Source organism: Astatotilapia calliptera, chromosome 14 (assembly GCF_964374335.1).
Source record: "Astatotilapia calliptera chromosome 14, fAstCal68.1, whole genome shotgun sequence".
Classification (NCBI taxonomy): Eukaryota; Metazoa; Chordata; class Actinopteri; order Cichliformes; family Cichlidae; genus Astatotilapia; species Astatotilapia calliptera.
The window spans coordinates 4,150,758-4,178,319 of NC_137435.1; the positions used below are offsets into that span (position 1 = coordinate 4,150,758).

Consider the following 27,562-nt stretch of genomic DNA (forward strand, 5'->3'; position numbering starts at 1 on the left):
TTTTTTGTTGGTCTGTGTCTTATAGAATATTTCAAAATAATTATCTGGCATGAAACTGATTGTCCAAGAAGTCTGTGCTTCAGGTGTGGTGAATGAAATTCGGGAATTTTATTATGTTACTCAGCACTAGTCAGCAGGTATCTGTGCGTTGCATCGATAGTTTATGCATGCAGTTATCTAAACAAACTGGCTAGCATTAGCTTATAACTTAGCCCTCTTATCTAAGAATGTTGCCAGTTTAGCAACAGTCAAATTGGTAAAACTGATGACATCTTTTACAGTGCCGAGAGAAAGAATGTGCCTTTTCCTAACTTCTCTTTTTTATTTTTACCCCCGACTGAAGAACATCTAAAGTAGGGGTGGGGGAATTCAGGCCTCAAGTAGGCAAAAGTGGAATATCACATTTTCAAAGTAGAGAAAGTAAGCCCCCCTCCACCACTGTTCACAACATGTCTTTGATAACCAAAGACAATTATATAAATCAGTCAAAATCTAGAGAGTAGTGATGTGTGGATATATCGATTCCTTCGATACTAATCATTTATGTTCTAGAATCGATTCTCACATTAAAATATCGATAGTTTAGTAATTTAGGGTAAATTTGTAGTTTATCATTAACAGGAACACAGTGGGAAGAACCTATTTCATTCGGATTGTCTAGACTGGAAGGAACTACTTCCTCTTCCGCCTTTCATAGTCATGAGCGAAATACGGCTGTATAAATGTGTCACGGCCCCTTGGTGTGCGCACTCACAATAATGGCTGGAGTCATGTGTGGACGTATTTTACATCCACAAACGTGGTTTGTGATACATGTGGCAAGAAAGTGAGGTGTTGTGGCAACACCACAAATTTGTCAAACACCTCAGAGTAAACCATCACAGAATACGACGAGCGTATGTTGAGGCGAACTGAAGAGGGGTTGGAAGAGGAGTGGACAGGGACAGGTGCTGCTAGGGCGAGACAGACATCTCTCACGGAGTCCTTTAGTGCTGCAGGCAGGCAAGGTGTTCAAGTAGCACACAACTTCAGGTTTTTTATTTCTATATGATGAATTCTGCATTATTAGGTGATAAGAACAAGTAATCTGATGACCTGTAATCATTATGCTATAATTTGAGATACAATAAATAAAATATGTTTTTGTACAAAGTGTTGGTATCGGATCAGTATCGTCGATACCACCCTGAATTTTACTTGGTATCGGATCGGAAAGGAAATCAGTGGTATCGCACATCACTACTAGAGACAGTTATGTCTGTCCTGCAGGTTTTAGATATCACCCTGGGTCAACACAACTGAATCAAATGACTCGTTCATTACCAGGCCTCGGAAGACATGTTGAGGAGGTCCTTTAACCTTTTAAATCAGCTGTGTTGGATCAAGGATGCATCTAAAACCTCTAGGACACCGGCCCTTGAGACCTGGAGTTCCCCACCAATGATCTAAAGAACTGCTGGCTTCACTTGTCAGTTAAGATCAGTGTTCATGATTCAACAACAATAAAGAAACCAAGCAAAAACAGCACCTATGGGAAAGTTCCAAGGTGAAACAAACAATCAGACCTGGTGGTAGTGTGATGGTCTGGCTGCTTTGGAAGCTGGACGACTTGCTGTAATAGATGGAACCATAAATTCTGCTCTACCTGAAAAACCTAAAGGAGAATGTTGTCCATTCAATATTCATACAAATATCTTTCTACTTAAACTGAATTCAGATTCAAGTGAAATTCCATATATGCAGTTTTATTAGCTTTAAACCCTTGAAACATGTTGCTCACAAAAAAAGTCAGTCAATAGCTGTGTTTGAAAACTTTATTTTGGTTAGGGGAATGTTTGTGCAAGACATTTTTTCCTGAAGGTTAGGCAAAAGTGGAATATCACATTTTCAAAGTAGAGAAAGTAAGCCCCCCCTCCACCACTGTTCACAACATGTCTTTGATAACCAAAGACAATTATATAAATCAGTCAAAATCTAGAGAGAGTTGTTATGTCTGCGCCCCAGTAAATATTGCCATCTGAATCAACTTAAAAGCTGAGCTACAACATCCTTAAGTAGATGTGATTCTTGTACAATATTTCTGTATTTTAATGCATTTCCAGATTTCTGGGTAAAGCCAGAACATTTGAGGTGCACTCTGCAGAAAGGAACGACTCACTCTAGATTTTTTTCTTTTTTCTTTTTAAAGTCATTTAGTTTTTGTTTTGTTTTTCCTCTTTGTCTTTTTCCTTTTTTTAAATAAATGCGCATTTCACATCGGTACGTTTACTTCACACGACTTTATTGAACCCCAGCAGCTTTTTGTTAGGTCACCAGGTTGCTGCTCATTAACAAGCTTTTACAGGCTTTCAGCCAGAGTGGTTAGAGAGGGACTTCTGGTCACTTTGGTCAGTGAGTCAGCAGCAAACAGTTCACACATCCTGACAGTGTTTGGGAATCGTGGCACACTCCAGGACTTCAGTCCATGACACAGTATCAGTAGTTATACTAAGCAGCTTGGTCCCCCCCATCAGAGATCAACTTTGTGCACCTCTGTCAGCATGCACACCTGTGTGCAAGTACCCAAGCTTAACATACACGCAAGCACTCAGTCTCACTCACACACACACACACACACACACACACACTTCTCCATACTACACCCAGTGGAGGCACTTCATATGAAACTGCAGAACCTGACTGTGGTGGGCTGTAACGAGGCAGTTCAACATTAACAGGGCGGGTCTGTCTAATCCTTTAGTGTTTTCACCCAGTCAACTTAATGTTAAAGAAACTCAAACAGGCTTGGAAGGTCTTTAGGCCACAGTGGGTCAGACTTCACTCTGCCACCTTGAATACTGGTCAGTTTTAATTCATTAATACATAATCTTCTTTAAAATTTGGCTCGTAAGACATACAAACAGCCAAACATACCTGCATTTGACTGGTGACAACTTTCACCCATCAAATAAATAGGAACTTGTTTCACTGATACAGCCCATATCATCACCACAGACACACAGACACAGACACACACACACACACAGATCATACGTGTGTGTCAAGATTTAATTTAATAGCAGCTTCAGGGGGCAGGCACATCAAAACTGAGAGCCAGAAAAAAACAAACAAAAAAAAAAAACAACTAAAAACCTAAACTAAAAAGTAATTAAAAAAAAAAAACTGCCATTAAGTACAAAGACTGAACTCCAGAAAAGCTACAGCTTGTAAGAGAATTGTCTCTTTGAAGATTTATCTTGCAATTCTTTCTCCCTTTTAATCTGTACGATGTTCTGAGAACAATCCAGTTAGGAAAAAAAGAACTGCTGTTGTGAAAGACATTAAAGCAATGATGCAAACCTATTGCCTGCATCAATATGTCACCTATGGCACCTAATGTGAAAATACCTATGGCTTCAGGATGCAGTGGTCCAAAAAATAAATTAAACTATGAGGATATTACATGTAACAACTAAAAACAGTTCAAATACCTTAAAATAACTGCTACATCCCTGGGCTAAATACCTATTAAATCTGCTATCAAGTCATTTTTTTCTCCACTATCCTAAATCCTTAGATAGGCAACATTTCAGACAGAAGGATGAGGGCTTTATAATCTGGGATGAGTAGCATTATTACCTTAAGGCAATATCATCCATTCCTACTGCCTGTCCATGTTAACACCTCCCAAATAATCCAACATTAGCTTTAAACAGGGAAACCAAAGTTCAGGGGCAAAAAACAACAACAACAACAACAACGGAAAAAAACAAACAAACAAACAACCTTCCTCACAGCCATACAAGTTGTGATCCTGGCAAAGAAACTGTTAAAGTAGACTATAACTAGTGTGTCATTTAAGGCTTTTTCCAGAAGGCTTGAGGTTAATACAGCAACACAAGCCCAGACAACATCAACTATGGTACATCTAGTACAACATGACCTGCATTACATGTTCTTAGTTCTTTCTCTGTAGGTCACAGAAATACGACACGTGGTAAGGCCGGTGACAAGTAGATGAACAACTGACCACAAGCCCCACAGAAAAGGAAACATCCACACCACATCAATTCACTTGCATTACAGTAGTAAAATGGTGACAACCTGTGCTCAAGGGAAATGACATTTTCCCCGGTAGCATGAGCTGACGTACTTGCATGCATGCACATGATCAGTTTACCTTTCACATACAGACACGCTCAGTTTAAAGTAATGGGACCCATTCTGTTTCACATTGCCTAAAGATTAACATGTGGGGAGCTAATGAGACTTTCTGCCCCTGTTCCAAATGTTAAGCATGACATTTAAAAGCAAATTCTATGATTCAAGTAAGACAATGTACAGAAATGCAAAAACAACAACAAAAAAGAAACATTTAAAAAGAACTCCCACACAACAAGAATCTCAGAAATGGAGAAGGTTACCGATTTTGCTAGTTCTGGCAGGGTTGTTTTTTTTTCTTCCTTAAAAACAAACAAACAAAAAAAACATCCCACCAAGAGCAATGTCAAAAATCACCTGGACCACCAACAATATCGTTCAGAAGCCATGTTAGTATTCCTGATAGGGAAGCTCTGGCTAACACCCAGACCCCTTTACAAATGTACACTGCAGCTATGGGATTGAGCACTGTCAACAGTCCTAATAATTGCATATACAAGTAACCCCCATTCAAATGGATCAAAGCTGTTAGGAAGATAAATAATTGCAAATAAAAACATTACACAAAAGACATCCTATTCTATCTTGCCTCTGGGCAGTTCTAAGGCCACACATGCTAATAAAAGTTGAGTTGTTCCATGTCAACCTATGAAAAGCACTGTGACAATCATAAGGCAAGCATAGTCTCAGCTGCAAATTAACATTTCTGAACACCATAGATATATGAACAAACAGCAGCACATCTGTGCCAGAGATAAAACAGTCGACAACGATCTCAAAAACCCTTCATCTGCAACAAGTACGACATGGCTTAAGACCTGAGGAATACTTTGAAACATCACACCTGGTGGGTCTCCAAATCAAGCTCTGAAGCAATGCAATTTAACTGCTCACTTTGAAGGTTTTAAAGAGTAAAATACAGAAGCTGAAAGCAGCTGTAGACCAGAACAAAAACAAAATTCAGTACACGCCACATGGGCATCAACGCACATTTAACAGTAGCCTGGGCGATGAGCATGGACTGCTCCGCTGCTGCCAGGTTCCTGAACTTGGCTCCTGGCGGACCTGTGTATATTCCCCATTGCATCCACATTCTGCTCCTGAAAGCTGGGCATCTGAAAATCCCCACCTAAGAAATCCACATTCTGCATCAGCTCTGACTGGTCATTAGGACCCTCCTTCCCTGGCCTATACTTTGCCCCTGGGATTCTGTCTCTGGAAGCAGCAGCCTGCCCTCCCTGGAAAGCCACTGAGAGGTCTTGAGGGCCATTGTTTCCTGCTGTTGCTTGAACGCTGCTCCACGGTGGCTTCATGTAGTGGCCATTAATGTAAGGCATAGAACTTGCTGGGCATTTAACAGGGGATGAGGGTTGCGGTTTTTCTGCAGGATGATTTAGGGGAAAGATCTGTGCACTGTTTGGTAGCTTGTGGCTGTAGGAGAGGTTTCTGGAGGGGAAAGCACACTCAGCTGGAGGTTCCATCCTTGGATTCTTGCAAGGATTGGCCCCCTCAGGAGGCTGCTGCATGTGGGCTAACTGATGCTGAGCCCAGGAGCGCTGCTGCTGCAGCTGCTGAAGCTGCTGAAAATGTTGCTGCTGCTGCTGCTGTTGTTTCTGCTGATGTAAATGGTGCTGAAGCTGCTGCTGCGCCACCTTCTCAGGGTTGGTGTGAAAAGCAGGTACACTATTAGCAGCAGCTATACTCTGCTGTGAATTGAGAGAAACGCTGGGAGCTTGGGCTGCAGCTTTGTCTGGTGGTCCCACCATGAGGCTGCTGGGTACATTGCCCAGAGCTGGGTGGTGAGAGGACACCCTTGAGCTGGCATTGATGAGCAGGTTGCGGCTAATGGGGCTGGGGTTTGCAATCTGTCCCTCACAGACTGAGGTGGTGCCCATACCGGCCCGAGCCTGACACAGTTGGTTGATTTGGTGCACAATGATGCTCAGGTCACCGGGTCTGTTCTGATGCAGGCTGGCTGCCATGGACAGTGGGATGGTGGAGGTAGATACAGTTATATTTGGTGGGGCATCTGGGTCAGGGAGCTTCTGCGGCCCATAAGGTCCCAGTCGGGCTTGCTGGGGGCAATTAGGCATGGTAGGAGGGCCTGCAGCAACAGCCTGGGGAAGGGCCTGCGACCCAACTAGCCCCTGGGTGTGCTGCATGCTCGGAAGCTGAGATCCATCAGATATGTGGCGCAGATCCTGAGTCACTCCTTGCTGTGAATGTAAAGCTTGTGGAGGAGCCACCTGATGCTTTAGTGACTGCAGATGAGAAAGATGCTGCTGTGGTACAACTGACGAACATGACTGGCCCTGCTGTGGCTGCTGCTGCACAGTCTGTGTGTGAGGGAGGCTCTGCTGTCTCTGCATACCCTGTGGATGAGCCAATCTCTGCTGCTGTGGCGCCTGAATCTGGGACAAGCTCTGTTGCTGCTGGAGAGCTTGTGAACGAGCCATATTCCTTTGCTGTAAAGCTTGTGGGTGAGGCTGCTGCAAAGCCATTGGATGAGTCAAACGGTGCTGTTGCTGTAGTGCTTGAGGGTGAACCAAGTTTTGCTTCTGGAGTGCAGACTGAGACGGACCCTGTAGGTGAGGAGCAGGCTGAGGATGGTTTAAAGTGCTTTCAGTGGTGTAGGGCCCACTGTGAGGGTTCATGACTGAATTATGTAGTTGTCGGGTGTGGCTAGTGTCTGAGTTTTTGACAGGTGCACAGAGGACAGCCAGCAGGCCCCCACTGGTGCCGACCTGAGAGGAGTAGGGACTCTGGCGTTGGTTGGACAAGGATGTGTCAAGCCCGTTGACTGTGCGACGAATGTGCTTCTTTTGAGGTACTTTGACGCTGCTCGGGAAGATCTGGATGGTCAAAGGGTTGTTGGCAACTTTCTTAGCATAGGCATCCAACTCTGCTGGGGTTGGATAGCTGGCAGATCTCATTTTCTGTGTAGTTTCCCCTGCAAGATGTGCAAAATCAGAAAAAAAAAAAAAAAGCACATTCTTAGAAAATAACACCAACTGGGATTTCACATAGCACAAAACTTTATAGAGAAACATGCTGTCAGCCTGCAGTTATACAAGTTCTTCAATGCAAACTGGCGGTAAAAAACAAGGTGACCGGCTCTTAGGGGAAACTTTAAAACATCTTCTGTCTACAGCAGGGGTGGAGAACTCCAGGCCTCAAGGGCTGGTGTCCTGCAGGTTTTAGATGCGCTCTGTTTAGACCCAGACCAAACAGTATTGTTTGACAGATGGCCGTTAATATAAAGACTTCGGACTTTGCGTTTCCCAATTTTTGCTTTAAGTTATTTTGTTATTTACATAATAATGTAAATAGCCTAATAATGATCCTTATTGCTGTTTAAGAGAGGAGCGGTGCTTCAAAGGATAGTTGCAGATTTGTCAGAATCTGCAGATTATACAGTACAAATAATATGTTCACGTTTCTCCAACAATGTCTTCCCAACAGTTTCACTGACATCTACACTGGATGGCCAGGAAGCGCTCGTTCGCGATGTCTTCTCGGGCGCTTCTCCGGAGCTGATAATTGCCGTCTGTCTTGTGTCGGTGACATAAAAGACGGATTTAATGCGACATGACCGTTCAAACAGCAGTCGCTTTCTAAAACATCGGATATGTATCGGATTCAGTACCACATACGAAAGTGACCCAGATCGGATTTGTGCCGTTCACACTGTCATACCATGATCGGATATGGGTCGCATAGGGTCAAAAAAAACAAAAAACAAAAATCAGATTTGATGCGCTTTCGCCTGCAGTGTGAACGTAGCCTAAATGACCTCCTCAACATGTCTTGAAGTTCTCCAGAGGCTGGTAATGAGCTAATCACTTGATTGAGGTGTGTTGACCCAGGGTGAGATCTAAAACCTGCAGGACACCAGCTCTTGAGGCCTGGAGTTCACCCACCCCTGGTCTATAGTATAGAGTTTTGAAAATGTGTTTGGTGGGGGTCTTTGTTAATAGCCAAAACTGTAACATTTACAAAAATACACAGAAGTTACACAGTTATCTATGCACTCATATTTTCTAAAGCTGCCAAGTGGACCAGATTTCAATAATACTGGGCTTAAAAAAACAACAACAAAAAAAACAAAAAACAAAACAACCACCCTATACAAGTCTCCCCATTATCAGAAACCCAAAATAGTCAGACCCCAGAACCCATGGACATCCCCATTCAAGTTGTTGCAGCCACCTTTCAGTTGCTTCTTGTTCTGGTTTTTCTGCATTTATTATCCATTTGCTCTGAGGTTCAGTCCGGTCAGTTATTCACCATTTGTCAGACAGGGCAGGTCCCTTTGCTCAGATGAAGCCAAATGCTGCGAAACTGATCAGACAGTACTTCACCTTGCACACAGTAGCAGACTGTAGCTGGCTATGATTATGTACGTTCTGCTCTGGAATCTTTTGTAAACCAGAGAGCCAGGTGACAAACAAAGACTAACTAAGATTAACTGCCACAAAGTAAATATGCTAACATTCACTGGGTTATTTAGTAAAGTAGGTTTTTGGTTTTTGTCCATACTCATCCTGCTGCAATATAGCCACAAACACCATCTTATTCTGTGGGAAATGCCACATAAATTCAGAGGTTTTCAATAATTTGCCATCATTTGTGCACCCAAACTAGCCTCAAACAAAATCCACTTCACTTACGGTAATGTTCTGAACAGATGTTGAATATTTAACTGCATTTTAAAAGCCGGAAGCATGGACACAAGTCAACTGCTTTTTAAAATCAGTTGTCTAAAACTTACTGGTAATTTTTATCCTTTACATATTTTCTGCATTGCTCTAGAAGGTCATCCCACTACGCGTTTCAGATCCTCAGTGATTAGATATTTTATACAACTAAACTTTAGTGTCATTTAAATCTTTGGAAATTGTGGATGTCGTGTTTACAAAACAGCTTGACTAGTATGACAAGTCAAAAGAAACACCACAATATGATAAAAGACGGCACTTACATTTTGGAGGTCCAGTGTTCATCTGCGTGCGGGAAAGTAGTCTGATGGTAGGCTTAACTGATGCTGGCAGGCGGGCCAGCATGTCACTCTTCAACTAATGCAGCACGGGACACCTTTTCCTCACCATACTGCGGGGACAAACAGAGCAGGTCAAAGTCAGCCGTTGACACACACACACACTTAGATTGGTGTGAAAATACTTTGGCATCACTGATTTTCACAGTTCAGTTTGACCTTTTGCAAATGGCATCTTGTAATAAAGAGAAACCATGGCTCTGTATAAGCTCACTGTGTACACACTGCAGGCAGCAAGGAGCTGAGATGGAGATGAACAAAGCAGCACAGTTGTAGAGTGATGGCAGACTGTAAGCCAGCCAGCTTTCTGTGTCAAGCTAAGAATGTGCCAAAATGTTTTAGCAGCAAATCAGAAAATTTTAAAAAAAAAAAAAAAATTGGGGAAAAGCAAAGAGCCATGCTTACAACACAATCTAAAACTTTTATTTTAAATATTTCATCATAATGCAGAGGTACAGAACCAGTGACATAAAGAATTGTTTTAAATAAGGAAAACAAACACAATGCCATTTTTTCTTCCTTTTGTCCTTTTAGAATTACTTACTTTCAACTTCTCCAGTAATACAAACATATTTCATACAAGCCATTCTTTAACATCTCACTGTTATATCCCCTTCTTGACTGTCAATTATATCAGCAATACGCTAGCTTCACTTTTCAGAACTGGAAGCTGTGAGTCCACACAGACACACCTCATATTCAGAACTGTGCAAAAGCCTTGAAGTAACTCTCATTTCTTTACAATTTTCTTCAACAGATCTAGGCTTTGTTTTTTGTGTGGCACAGAGCAATAATTTTCCAAGTTTTCTTAATGTCTTTCAAGGTTCTATTTGGACATTGGTGGCTTTTTCACTCATTTTCTGTTCAGTTCTTGTACCTTACCATTTTCATAAGAATGTTTTTTATGTTTGGAGGGGGAGAAAAGGCTGAGGGATGCCAAATTACATAGAAACCACACTGAAAATCAGTGGCAACAAATCATAATTGAGGTTCTGTCATGGTTTGGAGCTGCATTCAGTCACGCTGGTGGAGATCTTTTCAAAATTGATAGATTCATGAATATAGAAATGTACCATCAGATTTTGATACACCATGCGGCACAAACATCTGACTGTCCACAGCTTTGTGTAGTAAACGCATACCCTGATTTAAAAAAACAAAACCACAGACAGTGGAACACCATCAGTCATGGACTGGCCTCGTCAGAGTCTGGACATCAACACTGAAGCAGCGTGGAATCATCTCAAAACCAAACAGCAGACAGCAAACATCCAAAGAAGGGCTTTGAATGTTCTTCAAGAAGCCTGGAGAACCATTCTTGAAGACTGGCAAGTTACAAGACAGCTACCTAAGAAGTCGGCTGGTGTCATAACCAAATATTTACTTTAAAGCTTGTTATAAAATACAAACTGTGATTTTGCCTTACATATTGCATTTCTTTTTATTTCTGGATATTAAGTAAATTGCTGCACCTAGTTCCATTTTCCTCACTCCATAAAAAGGAATTGGAAGGCAGTCTTCAGACTTTTCTGTAATATTGCATAGTTATATATGCTGTGGTTTAAAGTGTCACTGAAACCTCTGACTTCATGTTAACTCAAATAAATATATTTTAAAGGAGTTTTTTAAGATTTGAAATAAGACAACAATTAAGAAAATAGATTAATGGAATCTTAATGGAATTAAGATTAATTGAGAATATAAAGATTTTGAGAACTGCAGCAGAATTCCTTTCTCAGCTCCTCCACTGAGAGGGAAGAGGAAGGGATCTGTTAAGCACAAATGCCGAATCATCCTCCATTTTGCAGTTTATGATTCATCACGAGTTAACCGTCTGAACAGTGGAAGTTAAGATTGACTTGTTATTCAGGATAGGAAAGACAAACCAGTTATAAACTATACAATCCATAGAAACTGTAGGCCTTTTAGTGTGCTCACTGACTTTATTCAGTGACATATTTATGATTATACACACAAACAAGTCTGTCTACAGTGTTCAGACCCAAAATATAAAGCAGTTAGTTACTAAGCCAGTGTAACCCTAATTTTTAAACAATCAGGAATCAATAAAACATTATCAGCACTCATCCTTCCTTACCACAAAGGTGCGTTTATTTTGGCACAATTTCCCCGAGGTTTCAGATGAAGTCTCCTGCTGAGAAATGGTGTTTGTGTCAGATGCCAGACACCAGGCTTTTCTACTTAATCTTAATTAAAATGCATTGGGCTACACATCGACGCTTCAGTCCTAGCTGTATATATATATATATATAAAACACACACTTATTTTACCCTCTGTACCCAACCATTCAAACATACACCAGCTAAAGCTGTCTTCCTAAGGCTGAACCGCTTTCTTGGAGTGGTCTTACAGCGGGAGAGGTGAACTTTCTGACAGCCAGTCTGCAGCTAGGTAACGTTAGCCATCTGTCTAACAATCCAGTCTCAACCTGCTGCAGTTTTAAACAGCTAGCTAACGCCTGTAGCCTTCAATAAATCACCCCGGACGAGTCCAGTGGCCAAACACCATGTGAACCCCAAGCAGAACCGGACACCTTCAGAAAACTGATGTTAAATCGTTCAAAAGGTTACCTCAAGTCAAGCACCACAGTAAATAAGGAGCCTCTTTGTGCTTATTGTGAACAGGCCAGCTGGTTAGCAAACTTTAGCTTCTCGTTGACGGAAAGCACCGACGTGACCTGTGTTAAAAAGAGCGATACTTACTCCTCAGGAATCTTTGAGTAAGGAAACTTCATTTTGTGGCGACATAACGTTGATAAGGATTGTAATCAGCGTGTCAGCTCTTCGTGCTGCTGTCTGCTAAAGCAGCATCATCTGTCGGACATGCGCAAACAGACAGGACCCCTTTTCTGCATTTAAGGCATCGACGGTGAACGCCTGTCCATTAATCCACCACAGATGAGACGCTATTAAAGCCCAAGAGCGTCATTTTATCATAAATTTATCACAGATTATATAAACTTTAAGAGATCTGGTTATTCTGCTTGGGTGTTCCTGTCAGCCTTATATTTAGGCGGACGCAGCAGCAGTTTGGGACAAATGTTAACAGTTGGTCACGTACTTATCACCTGGCATGATTTGGATTTTCTGAAGTGGTGGCATGAAAAAAAACTTCCACAAAAAGCAAGTTTTTTTTTATATAGTGAATTAAACTAAAAAGTAACACTTAGTGTAAAAAACATTTTGGCCACGGAACTAAAAATTCAATCAAACGAAAAAATAAATAAATAAATGAAAAACAGATAAAAAATGGTTTTGTGGTTTGTCAAATTTTCCAGCACAAGCAGACCGAAGAGACATTAATGCAGACGGTTAACCTGACTGGGATGACTGTGTGACAAGAATTTGTAAGATTTAGGAGGTTTAGATAAGCACATTATTAAAATAATAGTATCTGGCACCACTAATATTTTGAAGAAAAAAAATTAAATTCTCACTAAAACTAATCAAAACTCAAACCAACTGATCCCTCCGGGGAAATAACAGAAACTTAACTGAATTTACTAATATACAATTAAAAATCACATAGAAAATAAAACTGATGAAAAACAGAATACTACTGCACAATTACTCTGGTGAGAAGTAAAACAGGAAACAACTGAGAAAGATTTGAGTTTAAAGCTTCAAACAAACTCAGATAAGGTTATTTTAAGTTACTTTATGATTTTAAATTGGTGGCCAGTTTAGAATCAGAAATTAGCCTAACCTCATCGTTGGACTACAGGAAGAGAGAAGGCTATTTGATCCATGGACCTTCTTGTTGTGAGGTGATGGTGCTAACCACTGCACCATCTTGCCAGGGAAACATCTGTTTTTTGGTTGTTGTTTGTTTGTTTTTTTACAATTGTTTGTTTAGTTGACTTTTAAATGTTTTCCTTTATATTTACTATTAACTACTACTAAAATTATGTTCACTGCTGTAACAAAAGAGTATATTGTATACTCAACTTGTACATTCCTGCCTTTTAACACTTCTGCTTTAATTTAAAGGAGAGAAAATAAAGAAATAAATCATGGCAGTTTGATTTATTAGAATGACAGTTTGAGAGTGAGCAGATTCTATTGTATACAGATGGATGACATGCAGCAGGAGCATACACGAACATATGAACATTTGAGACAAACAGGGCATGAAGAAAGTGAAGATGAGAGACTCACACACACATAAAAGCATCAACAACAAGAATAACAGTCTTCTATAAATTCTCCCAGACTGACCGCTTCTTCCCTAATAACTACACAAACTAAACATCCCTGCCAGGTTGCAGTCAGGTCGTCTGGAAACACGAGAGTGGATAGAAATGCAGAAACCATTTGCACGTTTTGCTAAATGGACGGATTCTGTGAGCAGCGGCAGTGGATTACACTTCCAAACTAGAAAGCTCTGTGACAATTACAAATTTTAACAGATATAACATTGTTTATGATAAGTTTGATTATCCAGTGTACCCCGCTAGAATATCACTTCATATCTGATGCCACAGTTCAGAAATTGCAGATATGTAGAAACGCTGAACAGAGAAGAGTGTCTCTCTGAAATGTGAACGTTTGGTTTGTTGACACTCTGTTAAACATGGCTTAGCATCTATAGGTAACTGTAGTGTCAAATTAAACATTGGTCCTCAGATGCACAATCCCTCCTTCTGATACACTAAAAATCAAGTCAGTCTGTTCTATTTGGCATCACTGTTTGGCCTTTCATGTTCTAAATCTATTCGATTGCCTCACATTTTACGCAATATAAACATGTTGGGTTCTCTAAACCGGTTACTTTCACAATTTCTCTGTAATTTCACCAGCCACATTTTTCTACTTTTCATCAAGGCCAAGCCAGCAGCTACATTTTACATAAAAACCCACTGTATATATATTTATAAGTGTATATATATATGTATGTATATATATATTAAAAATCAAAAAAAGTCATACACATTACACACTAACCACATTAACACAAGAATTTGCTACCCGTTTCCCTGTCAGCATATAAATTATGTTAAAATGTGTCATGCTTGATATCAACAGACGCGGAGAGAAAAACTTCATTCAGAGGGGAGCAGACAAAAAGTCTGCAAAGGACTGAAGGTGGAGATTTGAAAAAAATCAACAGGGCTTCTTTTGAGACTGAGAGCACCTTTGTCTCAACTTCTGAGACATAAACAGTGTTTCACTGGTAAAAATGACAACATGAAACACACTGGAGAAACAAAAGATTGAAATTATCTGTGGAATACAGATGTGTCGCATAACAGAGGTATATAAATTAACAAAAGGGCTGAAACATAAAGAATGTACAAACTGGCCTCAGTGTATAATTACCAAAGAGTAGGTGTTATGATATAATAAATAACAAATATAATCTGCCTCATCTTTCAGTCTAATATCAGCTCTCTTGTTCAATTGTGTTTTATACAAGCCGGCCAATAAATACAATTCAAACACAACAAATAAAAATCCATCACAAAATATTCAAGTTTTAAACTAAAATCAAAATCTTTGAATGAGCAGCAGTGCATGCAGATTTTCTGGTCCTGTATAAAGTAAGGCACCAGAGGTTTCCAAAATTCACTTGGTATACAGAGTATACGTATAAAACAACAAAAATCTTCAAGTGTATTAAAGGCAGTCTATGAGAGTGCATACAACAGAGACTGGAGTCATGTGGAGTCTTCGGTTTTCAGGCTTAAGCTGAGCCGGTCACCTTCTGCAGCAGAGGGATCTGCAAAAAAATCGAACAGATTATTTGTAAGGCTTAACTGAAGTACAACCTCGCTGGTTTCAGCGTCCTTTAGGTTCACACTGGAAACAAAAACTTAAATCCAACACGCTGAATCACAAAGGTTAACAGGAACGCATCGTATATAAAATGATATAAAGATGTTACCTTCGACAAATCCACTCCAGTGAGAGCGTTGACCGACACAGGAAGTTCGGCCAAAAGGCGGTTCAACTCGCCTGTCACGCGGCTGCCCTCGCCACTCAGAATGATAATTTCATTCGTCCTGGCTAAGGGCGCCGCCACTTTGGAAGCAATCTGCAAAGACATTGTTAAGCATTTACAGTAAGATGGAAATAATCCAGCTCTGGTGTTTTATGTGACATGTTAGACTAGCCTAAAGAAAAATACCAACTTTTTGTTCTGTTGAAGGTTTCGACATGGCCAAAGCTTCATTATACATTAAATAACCCATACCTAATCAAATATCAACACTTTTCCAGGTCCATTAAACTTAAATCAGCTGGAAGGCCGATTGTTTTGAATTTGGTCCACCATTTCTGGACTTTTTGCTAACTGCCATGGGACAGCAGGCTTGTTGCCAGAGAATGTGAGATCATAAGATTTTGGGAATCTGCACTTCTGCCTCTGACAAATCTCTCCAAGTGTGCCAAAAATGGCTTGCATTTCATACTTGTTGTTCCTAGAGTATTTAAAAGTAGAATGGGAGGCAGAGCCTTCAGTTTTCAGGCCCCTCTTCTGTGGAACCAGCTTCCAGTTTGGATTCAGGAGACAGACACTATCTCTACTTTCAAGATTAGGCTTCAAACTTTCCTTTTTGCTAAAGCATATAGTTAGGGCTGGACCAGGTGACCCTGAATCCTCCCTTAGTTATGCTGCAATAGACGTAGGCTGCTGGGGATTCCCATGATGCATTGAGTTTTTCCTTTCCAGTCACCTTTGTCACTCACTATGTATTAACAGACCTCTCTGCATTGAATCATATCTGTTATTAACCTCTGTCTCTCTTCCACAGCATGTCTTTTATCCTGTCTTCCTTCTCTCACCCCAACCGGTCGCAGCAGATGGCCCCGCCCCTCCCTGAGCCTGGTTCTGCCGGAGGTTTCTTCCTGTTAAAAGGGAGTTTTTCCTTCCCACTGTCACCAAAGTGCTGCTCATAGGGGGTCATATGATTGTTGGGTTTTTCTCTGTATCTATGAAGCGCCTTGAGGCGACTTATGTTGTGATTTGGCGCTATATAAATAAAATTGAATTGAATTTTGGGGGAAATGAGTACTCAAAGTCAAAGGGAGAGAAATCTGATGGGAGGTGAGCTTAAAGTGTGTTTGTGTGGCCAAAGCACTGCATGGCACCTGCCACAGTTCAGGTTGTTTCTCCTGAATGTCTTCCCCTCAGACGCTTCAAGACCTTACAGCAGATCTGAGCACCGACAGTCTCACTCTGGGGGATCGATTCAAAATGCATAACTCTGTGAATTTACAAAAGCAAACAGAAATATCAGCTAGCATGCTAGCACAAAACGATCCTCCAAATGAAAGTTAAGTGAGTTTGGCGCAGGAGGGGAAATCCAACAGAAGTCGATGTTTGCTTTCTGCAGATGGCTGAGGTTGACAGCAGTGCTGGAAGCAGTACAGATGGATTTTTTTAATAGACTGGGGTTATGGTTCTTTGCGATCACCCATTGTTGAATTCTTAGTAATAACATTTGTGCCAAATCGTTAAAAGCAACCAAAACGTGATGAAACTGAAGTGATGAAAAACTTGTGCTTAAATTCACGTGGACATAAAAAGAAAAATGCTTCCAATTCATCAACCTCGGGCCGGGTGATGCTTGTAAAATGACATCCAAGTTCTTCTCTTCCTTTGCCTGAGCTGTATGAGCACATATCTGTGTGTTACCTTAGGCAGGGCCTCGAGGACCAGAGCTGTCTTAGCTGCATCTCCGTACTGCTCGTAGGCCTCAGCCTTCAGTCTCATCTTCTCAGCCTCGGCCTTTCCCACCGCTTCAATCGAGCTAGCCTCCGCCTCACCGACCTTTTTGATCTTCTCGGCCTCAGCCTGGGCAATCAGCACTTTCTTCAGCCTGAGGCAGGGAAACATTAAAGTTATATTTGCTGTTATCAAAATCACTTCCTGAGTGGGTAGGATGCAACTTTTTTGAGACAATTTGCTTCTTAGTGATGTGTCATATGTTAATCTGTCTTCATGCACAAGTTTTGGATGGTGGGATAGTTTTTACAGCTTTCCTTTCTCAAATAAAGCCCACAGCAGCACACGATAAATTTCAAATCTCTTTTGCTCTGCTTCTACGGGTGGATGCACAGGAATATCAGCTTTTTGCAAATCAGTACAATTAGACATGCACAGACCTTTTCATACAGAGCACCTGGAAATTACACGATACATTTCACTTCAATAAGGAAAAACATATATGGAAATATATCGTTAAAAACACAGTCATGCTTCCTTAGTCCAAACTTTCCAGGTGTTTGTTTTGTAGGATTCTGCAGGGATTAAACCAACAAAATAAATATATATTTTACATCAGGGAGGTAATGTGCTGCTAATCATGTCTGACGAGAGCTGTGGTACATTCTTGGGGATCTTGCCATTTCTACGCATTCCTAAATCTGACTGAATGTCTTTTCACTCACTTCTCGCCCTCAGCCAGCTGCTGCATTTTATAGGCCTCGGCCTCAGCAGGCCTCTTTACAGTGGCAATGAGCTCCTTGTCTGTCCGGTCAATCTCCTTCTCCTCAATTGTAATCTCCTTCTTCCGCTGCACCACTTGGATCTCAATCTCCTCCAGCCGGATCTTTTGCTGCTCTTTGGCAGCCTGCAGCTCGTATGCCAGCTGGGCCTCTGCTTTCTGAAAACATCAACACAGAGGTGGTCTAAGGCATTTACATCTGAGGCAACAGTTTCTGTTTGTGTTGACACGTGCACATTTTGAAGTTTTAATTTAATACATTACTTCAGATCAAAAGAGCACATGTTGTTTTTCTGATTTTAATCACTCTAACTGCAGATTTCAGGTAAATTGTTTACACACCATGTGATTTAATACAGACTGGCACTTTTTGGGAACAGCCATAAGTTTGGTTAAAGCAGTGTATAATACAGTATAATAACAAGTATTTTTATTTGAACTGTACACAGACAACCTGTAAGTGCAAACGAAACATTCAGTACCGACCCTAGCATTGACTTCTTGGTTGAATGAAGCTTTCTGCAGCTCCAGTTCTCGTTTGGAGTCAGCCATCTTGGTGTCAGCCTTGAATTTAACATCCATCATCTCCTTCTTGCATTCGGCTTCCTAAGGTGATAATAAAGAAACAGCTGTGAACAGCTGGTCTCTGTGCACGGAAGAATCAATTTCAAGCTTGCTAGATTTTCTTACCCGTATCCCAGCATCCCTCTCTGCCTCGGCCACACCGATGTCTGCATCCCTCTGGACAGCTGCAATCTGGGTCTTTCCAAGGGAGCTCAGGTAGTCCAGTTTATCATACACATCCTTTGAAAACACAGAACCACAGGACACGTAACATTAAACTGGGTGTGGCGTATATCAACATCTTTCATGTGATTAACAAGGTTACGAAGCCAAAATAAAACAGAACATACAGATTAAAAAATGCTGGGCCTTTGTGGGTGCAAAGAAAGCAGATGATAGGGTGGCACTCAAACAGCCTCATTTCTACATGTAACATTCAATCATATTTTAAAGTCCAGAATCTGACGTGTTACAGAAATCCTGACATGGACTAAAAGATGTTACAGAAATGGACTTTGGGTTTCAGCAGAGCACTAACCTCAGCCGCTCTGTCCACACCACACACTTCAATTAGTTCTAATGAGCAACAGTGAACTCCACAGGGTGAGTCCAGTCAATTATAAAAACCAGTTAAACTCATTAGGATTGACTACTCTAATAACCAGCAGCATCAACAGCTCAGAGAAAGACCTTTTTCAGTTTCAGTAATATTACAAAACTACAGTCTAAAAAGAAAGATGGGAAGGCTGCTGATTAATGTTTGAACGACTGTCTGTCCCACGTGTCGCCGTCTCAGTGTCGCATTTCTTCTGACTGAAGAAATGTGGCTTAAAGCTAAAGTTTTGATACTCTGCATCATCTCTCTTGCACATCCACACTGAGGCAAAATGGAGAGCACCAACGGCGCTTACATGGTTTAAGTAGTTATATACTTACATGAATACTTAATATTCTTGTTTTTATTTGACTTCTTCTGTTATATTACTCGTTTCATTTTCCTTTAACTCACCTTAATGGTAAAGCTCAGAATCTCGATGCCCATCCTGCCGACGTCAGGAGCTGCTACGTCCCTCACCAGTTTAGCAAACTGATCCCTGTCCTGATAGATCTGCTCCACTGTCAGAGTACCTGCAAAAGAGACACATCGTTCAACATCATTTAGCCTGCAATTCACTTTTAACAAACTACCAGCAGCTCGATGCGGGGCAGCTTTATTTTTGATCCAAATTAATTTTTTTATTTCACGTCACCGCATCAGAAATTTGTCAGAGAAATGCATCACCCCTTGAACTCAAGTAGCATAAATGGTCAGCACAGAGCTGCTGGTACTAATCAGAGATCGACCGGTCAGTAGACCACAGTCTGACGACTGCCAGTGTTCTCAGTCAGCCTCACATATGTCTGAATCCAAGTCTGTGCACATGCTGAAACGAACGGAGGCAAATGCTCAAAATCACAATCAAATTCACACAGTAATTTTAATGTTATTAGTGTGGAAGCTACTCATTGTGAGTCAAGACAAAAAAAAGTCTGGAGGCCCACCCCAGAAACCCTGGTAAACAACAACTCCAATCACACATTTAAAATCACTCTCGCCCAGCTTAACATTTGAAAGAAGGAAAAGTGCTAAAGCTAAAGCTATCCAGAGCTCAGAAACAGCCACAAGCTAGCAGCCTCAGTATGTGCAGCCAAAGGATCAAATCCATTATGAGGAAAATAGAAAAGAGTTCAAGTCTCCAGAGAAGTTATAAACTGGAAAATGTAAAGTACATAAATCTGCACCACCTGCTTTGTTTGGTATGTCAGGTAAAGGTGGTAAAGGTTTCCAGTAGCAGAAGATTCTTTAACTTTCTGCAGACTGAGGGAAACTGTAAAGTTTAATAATGTCTTTCCTTGTGGAAATAATATTTCACATTGAATAAGCTGGTGCATCTCGAGTACTTATACAGAACTTATATATTACTTTTCTTCTCTAATTCAGACCTCAAACAGAAAAGCTAACACAATATGTATAACACATAAAAGGCAAACTAAGGCTAACTTGTATAGTAAAGTCAGGAACTAATCAATAATCAATTTAATACTTTGCTTCTTTTCCTCTGTTGTATACATGCACGAGGAGCTATTCTGGACTTGTAAACCAAGAACGCTAAAACTATAAATTAATAAAATAACTATGATATTGTTTGAAATAAAATCTATATGTGTGTAGTGTTACTGTTGTGATTAGTGTTAACTGTTCACACCTAGAATGGAGCGCAGATGTCCCTCCAGAGTCTGCAGCAGCACACCTTTGATTTCCATTACTGATTTACCCAGAAACTGCTCACAAGCCACTGCCAGCAGGTCCTGCTCCGTCATGACTTTCACCTGAAGGAGACACACTTACAGTGTGTTTACACAGCAAGCTTTCTACACTGAGAAGCAATCATGGCACATGGGCTCAGAGTGCCATCAGTGCAATTTTAAACAATCAAGCAAAGTTCATTTAATTTAAGTCAAGAATTTTGAAAATGAATGTGCTAACACCAACGTTGTTTGGCTAGAAGATGAGCCTGTTAAGAAAATGTAGATACAAATACAACAACACCTTTTCATGCTTTTATATGCTGTTTTGACCAGGAACCTATGATACGACTGTAAATTTGATCCAAAATGCCTTTTTTGATGTTTTCTTCTGTGAATGATCAGAAGTGCAGTTTTGTTATAGACAGACTGTGATGCTCTGAGTGTGCCCACCTTTATGTACAGTACTTAACACATTTGCTAGACCATCACCCAGTCCAAGGTTCATGCCACAGCAGTCCTAAATTAACAGTATTGATAATTACCAAAATATTTTTTTCTCTAATGGCTAACTAACCAATATATGCAAGCTCTTTGATCATTATATTTTTCATGCTAAATTATAATTGAATTATTTCCAAAAACGCTGGACAAAAATAATAAAGCACACTTTATTTTTTAATGGAGATGCCAAATTACAGTTATTCCCTTGCATTCCTGAACAAAACAATCGTTTTTGTGGCTAAAGGGGTTCATCAAGTATGTTAAAGTCATTTTACTAAATAAATAAATAAGACTGCTGATTATGAGGCAGTCTGTTAGGAAGCACTGATTGATTTTTCTTTGGAATTACACCATTAGATTATAGGGCCACATTTCAGAAAACATCAGAAAGCACTGCAGCAGAACACGACACTTTTGATAACAGATGATGTTTGACAAATAGGCTCGGCTTGAGTGAGTAAGTGTAAGTGTTTGTGTCAGCGTTCACAGAGAAGACGCTGGGATCTGGTCTTACCTGAGCCACCCCTGTGACAGTGATAGCTACTCCTTCTGCTGTCTCCACATCCTCACATCTTGGCTGCAGAGTCATTATCTCCAGGCTTAGCCTACAGCAACAAACACAGGCACAGTTATTAGGCAGCCCAGTCCCACCTCAAGACTCTGAAACAATAGAGCAACAGGTGGAACCTTTAAATATTTAACACTAAGAGTATTCCTGCCTTCAAATGGGCCTCTGGGCAGTAAGTTTGGGCTTGAGCACAATCATTCCTCACTCAGTAAAAGGCAGTATGTGTTGTGTTATTTAACAGAAATCCATAGATTTACCTGTTATTACTGAACATTTGACAAACACAAAATCCCTTAGTGGAGTAAAAGAAACCAAAATTAGCAAAACTACTGAAAACTGATAAATTCCTGCATCTTTTCCTTGAAAGATCCCAAAATGCAGAAGGAAAACCCTGAGTCTATACCTCATTCTTTATAGTTATGTGTGTGTCTACTGTGCATATAACAATTTGTGTAAGACACTCTTGCAAAAGAGATTTAAAATGTCATGGACGGTATAATCGTGGTACATGAAAATTTATTTAAAAAACAAAAACAAAACTATAGCAAACTTTTTTTGACCCAGCCAGTCACAGCAGATGGTTGTGAAAGTCTCTTCCGGTTCGGAGCTCTTCCTCTACGCCATCTTCAAGTCTTTATTTATAGGGGATCATCTGACTGCTGAGTGTCTCTATCTGGCATTGAGGAGACCTTTCGTCAAAGTCTTATGAAAAGACACTTTTTACATGATTCTCTGCAGTGCAGTGCAAGTTTCTGTGTGCAGCCTGTTACAGTCAGACCACATCAGGATCCCCTTCAGTTCGCTTACCAGCCCCGCCTCAGAGCTGAGGACGCCATCATCTCCCTGCTTAATCATGTCTACACCAAACTAGACCAACCGGCAAGCACTGTGAGCGTCATGTTTTTCGACTTTTCCAGTTCATTCAACAGGAAACCTGTGACCCCTGTTTCAGTCCTGGGGGTCGATGTGCACATTGTAAGGGCTACAAATACCTTGGAGTACACATAGATAATAAACTGCACTCTACAGGAAAGGCCAAAGTCGTCTCTATTTTCTGAGGCGGCTGAGGTTTTTAACATCTGTTGAATAATGCTCAGGGTTTTTTTTTGTGTCTGTTGTGGCCAGCGCCATCCTCCCTGCTATTGCATGCTGGGGTATCAGGTTGAGATGCCAACAGATTCAATAAACTGATCTGCAAGGCCAGTAATGTTGTGGGGATGGAGCTGGACTCCCTTAAGGCGGTGTCTGAGAGGCGGATGTTGTCCAAGATAAGGACAAAGCTGGACAATACCTCCCACCCACTCCATAACATGCTGGCCAGTCACAGGAGCACGCTCAATGAGAGACTGAGATTACCCATAATGCACCACTGAACAACACAGGAAATCATTCCTGCCTCTGGCTGTACAACTCATCCATCTAATGCACAGTACACAGCGCAATAGTTACACCCTTGATAATTGCACATCCTCTACAGTGAAAATAACAAATAACAACAAAATGTCACCTCTGTGATATTCTGGATATTTATAATTGAGCTTTGTGTATATGTTAGAGCCATTTCTTATATTTTGTAAACTTTGGAATATATTGTATTATAATTTAGTTCAGTGTGTTACTGTTTTTGTCTTGGAGCAACTGTAACCATATAATTTCTTTAGGTATCATTAAAGTATTCTGATTCTGATTGCGGTAAGTACACCCCAGGTCAGTATTTCGTATAACCACCGTTAGCAGCAATAACTTGAAGTAATCACTTTCTGTATGATTATCCGTCTCTTTCATCATAGAGGACGAATTTTAGTCTACTCGTCTATACAAGTTTGCCTCACTTCATTGACATTTGCAGATATGTGTTTAAATACATAAGTCCTTACCACAGCACTTGAGTCAGGTGGAGGTCTGAACTTTGGGTCACTGCAACACTTTGTTTTCTTTTTCAGCCATTCTGTTGTAGATTTGCTGACGTGCATATCAATCATTGTCTTGTACCACGACTCAAAGCTTTAGCTGTCAGACAGATGGCCTCATATTTGACTCACATACACTTTGGTAAACAGAGGAGTTAATGGTTGACTCAATGACTGCACGGTGGCTAAACTGCCACACCCCCACCACCATGCTTAACAGCTGGGGTAAAGCATTGTATTGATATTCCGTTTGGTTTTCTTCAAGCGTGGTGCCGTGCATTATGGCAAAACATCTCTATTTGGTCTCATCTGTTCAGAGGATAATGCTCCAGAAGTCTTTTAGTTTGTTTAGATGCAGCTTTACAAACCTAGGCTGTGCTGCCATGCTCTTTTTAGAGAGAACAACACTTGGTGTGGGGTGGGGGGGTGTTGCAGCCTTTCAGAGCATTGCAAGGTGCGGTGAATCAGGTGGGATACCCACTCCTGGGGAGATTGTATTAACACTGTGTTAATGATTTGTCGATACACACACCTGAATGATCCTGACCACTACAATGCCAAAACTCCCGCTTTTACAGATGTGCTCACACTTGCTGATGATCAATTAATCAAGCGCACTGAATTTGCAGCACCTGGCTGCTACTTACCCTGTTAATTCCTATGTAGGCATTAAGGCTGTACTTTCTTTTTCACGTGGCTGTAAATAAAACTGAATTGAATTGTATTGAAGAATCAGTACGTTGGGGATGGATCCACCCTGCTTAGTTTCACATTTCAACACACCTGTCCGATGGTTGTGTGAAGCACTTGTTTGCCAAAGAGTTTGTTTACACTGTCCACATGCAGCTGTGTTTTGTTAACTTCCATTCATAGTTTATTCAGACACTGCTCAACACAGAGCTGAAGCACTGCATCTACTTGTGACTAGAAACGGATGTCTCTTACCAGAGAACAAAAACCAGCTTCTTTGCACTTTAAGGCAATTCCCTACTCACAGATCACTTTTGTTTGTTAACAAAAGTGAACTATTAGGATTCAGTTATTCAATTATGACTTGAATTATGAGTATAACAACTTTAGCCAAAGCTAAAGTTAAAATGATGGGATTAAGCATTTCACAAAGGGTTTGCTGACCATTCAGTTCTGTGTAAAATATAAATCCTGCAATAAAACATTTTATCTATGACAACTCACAAAACATTTATGTGAGATATGCACTTAGCACACTGCACATTAAGAGAGCAGAATACATTTAGTTCTCAGTAACACTACCCCAGTCATGTAAGAGGAAATGTTTGTATATAATGTGACTGGAAACACACTGTGTGTAATATGAGACAAAGTGTGGGAGAACAGCTTCCATTCCTCACTTTGCCTTTTGATGGCCTTCAGATAATGCAATTGACTTTCTTGTGGTTAATCTTTTTCGCTGTGGTCTAATTAGAAAGCTTGGTCCATATTATATTTCAAGATAACATTTACATCATTGCTTCTAGCACACTGTCACCTTTGGGCGTCTGAGATGAGCCACCAAGCCCAGGACCATCCTCCTACGACGTAGGTTTTGATATCAGAGCCGCAGCAACCACCTGCGGAAAGAGGACAGCGCCATCAGGACTCTTCAGAAATTCTTTGACTATAACATTAAATGATGCAGTCCAAAGATATGCGCTGAGCTTATTAGGTCCCTGTTAAGCCTTTTTAGCATTGTTTTAGAAAAGTGTTTTACCACTATAATCATTATTGTTCACATTACTTTAAGTAGAGGGCTTGTTCAAAACCTGCCAGTAAAAACAGGTTTTGATAATAAACACAGCATGTGTAAAAGCCAAAGGGGAGAAACACTATGGGGAAACGTTATCCAGCTGTTGTTCTCAAACAAAGGCCATAATAAATACATCGGGTTCTTGAATAATTAAAGTTGAGATTTCAGAGAGTTACCGAATAATTTATTTATTTTCTATTTCCCAGGAACCAATTTTGGCAACCGTGGCTTTCCAATCTGCCTGCGACAGATTTGCGACCTATCCAGCGTGTACCCCGCCTCTCGCCCTATGAGCTGCTGGGACAGGGTCCACCCCACCCAGCCTCTTATATAATGTTTATTTCATATATTTATTAATTAATGTAAGTGGGTGTAAATTGCGACACCAAACTGGCTGTAGGTGTAGATCTAAGGGTGAATGATTTCTGTCTCTGTGCGTTAAGCCCTGTGATGGCCTGGTAAATTGCCTACCCCACCTCTCACCCAATGTCGGCTCCACTCAGCCATGACTCCAACCAGATGTGCAGTTAAGAAAATGAATATTTATCTAATGCCCTTCAATGTGTCTTTTCCTCTAAGAGAAGATTTCTATCAATATGACTTTTTAGTACTCTAATCTAATTGTGTGAATTTAGAAAGGTTGTATGTTCTTCAGATTATACCGTTGAGTTATTTTACACTGGTATACTCTGATGTACATGGGGGGGGGTCTTTTTTTCTGATATCTCTACCAATTAATTATAGTCATTAAAAGGGCTAGAATTGGTTCAGGATGACTAAACCTGTTACTTTTAGCTACACCATGCTCATTAACGGTGGTAGAAGATGTATTCACATCATTTACTTAAGTAAAAATCCTCCATGGAAAAATCTACTTGAGAAGAAGTACATAAAAATAGCCTTAAAATGCAGTAAAAGTAAAAGTTCTCGGCTACTTCATTAGATTGGTTGGAAGCCAATGATTTCATCTTTAACGATGTGTTTAGAGCTTGTAAAATATTAAAATTAACCCGTTATTGTGACATAAATGTAGACATACCGTTCTCCATTAGCTGTGAAATAAGAAGCACCAAATGGAAATACTCAAGTAGGGAAAATTTCTGCTCGAGTACAATACTTGAGTGAATGCACTTTGTTGATTTTCAAATCCGCTTATTAATAAATCACACTTGTTATCAATAAAACATAAAAACCTGACCTATTCACATATCTGCGTTGAGACGCCGATGCCTTTCAATCACATGATCCAAATCACTGCTAACGCACCGCCTGATCAGCGTCGCAGCTTTTAAGCTCTGAAACCACACGACCGCTAATTTATTCACTTTACACAGTAACTGTGTGCTCTAAAAGCACTGGCTCGCTCTGCACTTATTTTAAAAACCGAATGCCAAACCTGGTTTAGTTTGCCAGCTAATACTATTAGCTACTTTCTCCCCATCCCCGCTAGCTCGCTCCATCAACACGACGGGAAACACCTACCGGAGACCACCAACGCTTCGTTTGGCCCCACAGTTAAACAGCTTCCCATCCTGACTCAGGATAAAAAGGCGAGGGGAAAAACAGTTAGACTCAGGAGCCCGTTACGGAGATGAAGATGATGATGGTATTATCTGAGGTTTTAAATAAGCGCGAATCGTGTGTTTAAAGAGGCTTCACGTTCAGCACAACAGCAACAACAACACGACCCCGCCCCGCCCAGCGACGACGTACTGACGTCATGCTCTCGACGGCTCGTGTCAAGAATAACTCAAATTTTTACCAAAACATCTTTTAGTACCCACCTCTTGCTTTGTCCTTCAAAAATTTAAATCTTGCACAATTTCCAAAAACATCTTACAGGATGCAGGAATATGCCTGTTGCGTATATTTGAGTTTGACTACATCAGTGGCATGACCCTCAGTCCTAGTAAAAAAAATATTAAAAATTATTTAAAAAATTGTTTTTCTCCCTATTATATGCATAATGAGTGTGAAAGACCTTCTCCGATGCTTTAATTTGCTATCATATCTTTATTTAGTATGTTGCAGTTTCTAACTGTGGCCACTAGAGGACCGTAAACAGCAATGTGGAAAGCCTGTCCAGGTCAGTTTTTCAAAAAAATATTAATTTCATATAAATAGTCAAGCAAATTGTTTAAAATAGTGAAAGTATAGTTTTTGTCACAAAGTTGATCATCTAAATGGTATGTTTAAAGAAGTGTAGTATAGTTATTTTTTAAATACTGCATATAAGTATACTGCAGTCTAATTAAATGCACTTAGACAAAGAAAATAACACCACTAACACACTAACAATGC

At 40.5% G+C, this 27,562-nt stretch overlaps 2 protein-coding genes across 6 annotated transcripts; both read right to left on the reverse strand.

Moving 5' to 3' along the window:
• Positions 1–1,800: 1,800 nt before the first annotated feature.
• Positions 1,801–12,099, reverse strand: LOC113036445 (protein FAM222B-like). Of its 3 annotated transcripts, none has more exons than XM_026192811.2 (4): positions 11,921–12,099; positions 11,295–11,348; positions 9,122–9,249; positions 1,801–7,090 (listed from the first exon to the last, which is right to left on the reverse strand). In XM_026192811.2, exons 3-4 carry the CDS (start codon positions 9,201–9,203, stop codon positions 5,133–5,135), a joined length of 2,040 nt encoding a protein of 679 aa, XP_026048596.2. In that variant the 5' UTR covers positions 9,204–9,249; positions 11,295–11,348; positions 11,921–12,099; the 3' UTR covers positions 1,801–5,132. The 3 variants fall into 3 exon arrangements, with proteins under 3 accessions (XP_026048596.2, XP_026048595.2, XP_026048597.2); XM_026192810.2 differs by having other exon boundaries at positions 11,295–11,351; XM_026192812.2 differs by lacking the exon at positions 11,295–11,348.
• A 1,129-nt stretch (positions 12,100–13,228) lies between these two features.
• On the reverse strand, positions 13,229–26,973 carry LOC113036415 (flotillin-2). 3 transcript variants are annotated; one of them, XM_026192754.2, is made up of 11 exons: positions 26,744–26,973; positions 25,004–25,085; positions 21,533–21,623; positions 20,475–20,598; positions 19,238–19,356; positions 18,355–18,468; positions 18,151–18,270; positions 17,609–17,823; positions 16,854–17,037; positions 15,102–15,251; positions 13,229–14,936 (listed from the first exon to the last, which is right to left on the reverse strand). In XM_026192754.2, the coding sequence occupies exons 1-11, from the start codon at positions 26,790–26,792 to the stop codon at positions 14,901–14,903; spliced, it is 1,284 nt and encodes a 427-aa protein (XP_026048539.2). In that variant the 5' UTR covers positions 26,793–26,973; the 3' UTR covers positions 13,229–14,900. The 3 variants fall into 3 exon arrangements, with proteins under 3 accessions (XP_026048539.2, XP_026048540.2, XP_080145472.1); XM_026192755.2 differs by lacking the exon at positions 26,744–26,973 and adding an exon at positions 26,460–26,531; XM_080289346.1 differs by lacking the exon at positions 26,744–26,973 and adding an exon at positions 26,301–26,325.
• Between the last annotated feature and the right edge of the window lie 589 nt (positions 26,974–27,562).

Bases quoted from the DNA above. Each gene is read 5' to 3' on its own strand.
- LOC113036445 (XM_026192812.2), bottom strand. From the start codon at position 9,203: ATGCTGGCCCGCCTGCCAGCATCAGTTAAGCCTACCATCAGACTACTT. The intron at 7,091-9,121 runs GTAAGTGCCGTC...CACATCTTGCAG, and splicing joins GAACACTGGACCTCCAAAAT to GGGAAACTACACAGAAAATG.
- LOC113036415 (XM_026192754.2), bottom strand. From the start codon at position 26,792: ATGGGAAGCTGTTTAACTGTGGGGCCAAACGAAGCGTTGGTGGTCTCC. The intron at 19,357-20,474 runs GTGTGAACAGTT...TCTCTTTTGCAG, and splicing joins ACATCTGCGCTCCATTCTAG to GTACTCTGACAGTGGAGCAG. The intron at 17,038-17,608 runs GTGAGTGAAAAG...TCCCTGCCTCAG, and splicing joins CAGCTGGCTGAGGGCGAGAA to GCTGAAGAAAGTGCTGATTG.